The sequence below is a fragment of the Condylura cristata genome, unplaced genomic scaffold (genome assembly GCF_000260355.1).
Source record: "Condylura cristata isolate star-nosed mole 26May11 unplaced genomic scaffold, ConCri1.0 scaffold00034, whole genome shotgun sequence".
Taxonomy (NCBI): Eukaryota; Metazoa; Chordata; class Mammalia; order Eulipotyphla; family Talpidae; genus Condylura; species Condylura cristata.
The window spans coordinates 3,428,001-3,432,621 of record NW_004567135.1 but is presented as its reverse complement, the minus strand read 5'-3'; the positions used below and the strand labels follow the sequence as shown (position 1 = coordinate 3,432,621).

General features: G+C 53.4%; 1 protein-coding gene across 1 annotated transcript in view; it reads left to right on the top strand.

The window, feature by feature from the left end:
• Positions 1 to 4,211: 4,211 nt before the first annotated feature.
• Positions 4,212 to 4,621, top strand: part of BLOC1S1 (biogenesis of lysosomal organelles complex-1, subunit 1) — a 4,255-nt gene continuing 3,845 nt past the window's right edge. The window contains exon 1 of the mRNA XM_012732291.1: positions 4,212 to 4,262. Within this exon, the coding sequence (XP_012587745.1) occupies positions 4,212 to 4,262 (51 nt within the window). The remainder of the gene's footprint in view (positions 4,263 to 4,621) is intronic.

Genomic DNA, 4,621 nt, shown 5'->3' with positions numbered 1-4,621 from the left:
CCTCCCACCCTGGAAAGGGAAGGGTCTGCAGCAGGCAGAGGCGGCCTGGCGAGCAGGACTGGGTGGGGCGTCCCGAGATCTCCTGGGGACCCGAACTCCAACTCCATCCCTTCCAGTCCCTTCCCCCAGGCTGAGACAGAGCACTGGAGAGGGGACATTTTCCAGCTCTGCTATTTATAACTCCAGCCCGGCAGTGGGGCCAAGAAGAGATAGGAAATAATTTGGCGCAAAGGGAAGCTGGCCTCCACACCTCCCCTTCTAGATCTCCCCCTTGCGGGTGCGGATTTGTGTCTGTCCATTTGTCCGTCTTTTCTTTCTCTCTCACTCTGGGCTTTGGCTCCTGCGAAGTTCTACTTCCCCTCCCTGTCTTGTCTCTGTCCCTTGGAATCTTCCTCAGACTGTTTTTCAGGGTCTCTAATGTCACTGGCCGTCAAACACAATGACGTTCTTAAGATATTCTCTCCGCCCCCCCTTTCTTAAAATCCCCAAGATGTGTCCTACCTGGGCCCTCTTCTCACACTCCCTTTGTCCCTTCTTTGTGCAGGATTATACTTTTAAAAACGTGGACAGGCCTCAGCCAGCCCCGGAACAGTCTTTGGGCTGGCTAAGTTACTCTCCATTTGCAGGTTTCAGCTCTATTTTTGCAACACTACACTTATGGACATCCCTTTCAGGGGGCTACTGCACCCCTAAACAGATGCTGTCAAGGCAATTCACCAGCTTCCCCACGCTAGCTCTGGGGTTCTACTTTAAGTACCCTCAGGTAGGCCCTCTCACCCCTTTTCTTCTGTCAGAACACAGACGGTAGCGCTGACCTGAGAATGTGGCGTAGTACAGTCAGGGCAGAACCCAGGACCCTGACTCAGCCCAGACTTCCCACCGGGGCAGATGCCTGTGGAGCCCCCAGCCGCCTTCCCCTGCACCTGCAGCTTCTGCCCCTCTAGCTCCACGCTACTGGCTCCTGCTAAGTCCCTGGATGAAATCAGATGCCAAGAATCTGCTTCAGACCTTCTCTGCCCAAATAGTTGAGAAGTCCTCTCACCCGCCACAGGAGGAGGAGGAGAGAGGGAGACAGAGAGGGAGGCCCAAAATAAGCCTGGCTATAAATAGTGTGGCAAGGGAGGGCGGGGACCATGCCAGAGCCCCAGACCAACCTAGTACATTTAGACATGTCAGTTTTCCCTCAAGTGAGAGCAGGTGCTGAAGTGCAGTGCTGCAGGAGAAGATGGCAAGAAGCTACCGGGGAGCCCCTGGTGGTGCAAGGGGTGAGCACAGCGTATGAAGCCACTTGCAGCCACTGAAGCACGAGTTCAATTCCCAGGCAGGGAGGGACCCACATGGCACCGCAGACCTCTCCTGTCTCCCTGCTGTTCCCTCAGCAGTGTATTCCAGTCAACCCACCTGTTCTGCTTCCCACTGTGTCTCTGGTGAATCCTCTCACCACCCCCCTAGATCTCGGGCCTGCACCCCAGCTCTTGTATGCATAAATACATAAATATTTTTTAAATAATAATAATTCTAAAAAAAAAAAAAAAACAAACTGATGTCTATATCCAGCAAAGACTTTGGCTCTGGTCAGAGAGGAAGATTTATCTTCTCCAGCCTCTTCCCACTAACAACCTTCTACACCCATCTGGGATTCTTTTTTTTTTTTTTTTAAGATCTATTTATTTATGCACTCAAGAACTGAGGTACAGGCCAGAGGTGTGGAGGGTGAGAGGATTCACCAGAGACAGAGTAGAGAGCAGAACTGGCAGATCTACTGAGATACACCGCTGAGGAGGGCCGTGGTGAGGCAGGTCTGCTGCGCCATGCGGGTCACTCCCTGGCCAGGGATCCTGTTGGAGGGGCTGGCCATAGCTTGATAGCACTAAGACTTTAACCCGTGTGCCCCCAGGGAGGCCCTCCAAGTTGACTGGCTGGGTCAAACTTATGTGTTGGAAGCTGCTGAGCTGTTGAGGTTGGATAAGGGCTGAGGGAGTCCATGGGGTGAGTGGAGAACTTTCCTCATTCTGGGAAATACGACTAGGTTTCAGGGGGCCCTTGGTGGCGTGGCAGAGTTCCGAAGGTTGGCCTGAAGCCAGAGCCCAAAGAAAGCGTGCCCTCAAGACAGTTAGAGTGGCTTCCTGCAGGGAGTGACTTTGCAGTCCTTCTCCACACGATGCCAGGGTTTCCTCTGGATTCTCAAAGACCAGAGCGGTCAAGTCATTTCCCTGTTGATTCCCCTTGATCACATTTATATTCTTTTCATCCCGCCTACTCCCAGAGTTTGAGCTTTAGCTACAGAGAGAATTCAGAGGCAGGCGGAAGGGTTCCCATGTGGCGGGGGGGGGGGGGGGGTTCTCACGACCTGGGATGTATTCACCAAGTCTTTGCTTCCAAATGAAGTGGAGGAGAATTTAACACTGAGTGTGTCCTGGAAGTGTTGTAAGCTAGGGGCAGCAGCTAGAGGCAGTGATTGGGGGAGCTGAAAGAGGGGAGTCCCAGATGGGGGCCCTCCCTGGTGGTACAACAGGTTGAAGCACAGCACTATGAAGTTATTTGCAGCCACTGCAGCACGAGTTCGATCCCCGGCCAGGGAGCGACCCACAGGTTGCGGCAGACCTCTCCTGACCGCCCCCACGCTGCTCCCCTCAGCAGTGTATTTCAGTAAATCTGCCTGTTCCGCTCCCCACTCTCTCTGGTGACTCCTCTCACCCCCACACTTCTGGCCTGCACTCCTGTTCTTCTACACGTAAATAAATACTTAAAAATAAATAAAGAAGGCTAATGCTAAAAGAGACCTCAAAAAGAATAAGGCAGTAAGTGGAGAAAAAGAATGTGAATTGCATTCATTCAGCCAAAGGGAAAATCATCTGGATGGGAGGCTGTACAGAGCGGTGGGAAGAAAGAGATTTCCCGCTTCATGAGTCATTCTCTGGGTGTGCGTCAGCCGTGTCCCGCGCTACCAGTGCCAAGTGGAGCTGAGCTTCCACCAAGCAGAAACTCGGGTTAGACAGCAAGCAGCAAGAGCCCAAAAGAGAGCAGCTGGAGGAATACGCTGGAGAGGGCAGCGGGGTCCCAGGTATGTCCTCTCCAGCTCTAGGGCAGAGACAACCAGTGTGTGAGAGAGAAGGCTGGTGCCTGCAGAATCCTGGCAGTCCCTGGGCTGACTGTGCCAATGTCAGGCAACTGCGCAAGGCGGAGCGGATAACACAGGCTGAGCTTGGAGTCTCCCTGAGTCAGTAGAAATCTTAACACTCACAGATGCAGCCCTGAAACCACCAGCGCCAGCCCCATCCACCAGCCCCCCTGTTTCACGTCCCCACGGCACCATTCTCTGGTTCCTCTCCCAACCTGCGCTTCTCTCAGGCCTCACAGCCCTGGGAGTCAGACACCAGGTGTCTTCCAATCTGCCTGTTTTGCTTGCTCATTGCAGCTGGGAGCTGGAGCCAGGGGGAGGGGGCAGGGAGGACTGTGCCCGGCTGCCCTGTGATGTCTCACGCTTCCCACTTCTGTTGACCAGCCCCCCCCCTCTGGAGCAGACCCCCCTCCTGCTAGGATTCCCAGCACTGATGTGTCACAGGCTAGAAGGGACAGTGATGACACAGGGTGTCTGTGGCCAGAGCACCCTGACCACACCTGATGTCAGCAGCTAAGCAGGGTGGGGCCTGGTGAGTACTTGGATGGAGTGAAAAGACACGGGAACCCCCCCAGTAGGGCTCTGGGCCTCCCCTTCTGGGGGCTCTCCCCTGGTTTGGGCAGTCTAGGACGCTGGGTCTCCGGCGACAGGTAGCCCAATGTGAAACCGCAGCTCCAGCACCAAGAGATCTGCCGTTCACTGCTCTCCATCTGAGTCTGCATCTGCAAATTGGGGGTGACAATACCTCACAGAATTGTTCTAGGGATTAAGTGAATTAACACACGTGACCTGCACTCAGGAAAAACGCGGAAGAGCACCTCAGCACAGGCACATCGTTTCCAACATTCTCACAGAATTTTTATTTTAGGACTTAGTGTTCTCCTTTGGCTGCACTCGCCCCTTTCCCTCGCTAGTCTTTGAAGGTCACACATCTCCAAGAATCGAAGATGCTACTTGGCAAGTGGTGAAATAAACAAAGCAATCCCTAACCCTCACCTCCTACTCTGCGGACTCAGCAATGTCTTATTCTAAGTCCAGCAGGCCCATTTCTCTTCCCTGGCAAGTTGATAAAATGAGGTCACTGCTCGACATGGGACTGACTCGCACAATAACAAAATGCCAAAGTCGGAAACAGCCTGTGGTGAGGCTTAGTCCCGGGGTCCTCAAATTGGGTGCCCATTAGAGTCACCTGAGCAACTTTTTTTTTTTTAAATACCTCTGCCTGGACTCCAGCTCTCAGAAATCTAGCTAATTAGTCGGGGCCTCGACATTTTTTTTTAAACTTCCCCCACAGGCCCTCTCTGGTGGTGCAGCGGATGAAAGCACCTCAGGCCTGTAACCCCAGTTCTGTCTGCATAAATAAAAATAATCTAACATCTTACCAGGGGTGAGAACCACTAAGTGCATCGCCTGATTTTACCAAGGAGAAAACCAAACGCCCAGTAAGCCCCTTGCACCGCGCCATGGGCATGTGAGCGCCCGTGCGGAGAGACGGGCAAA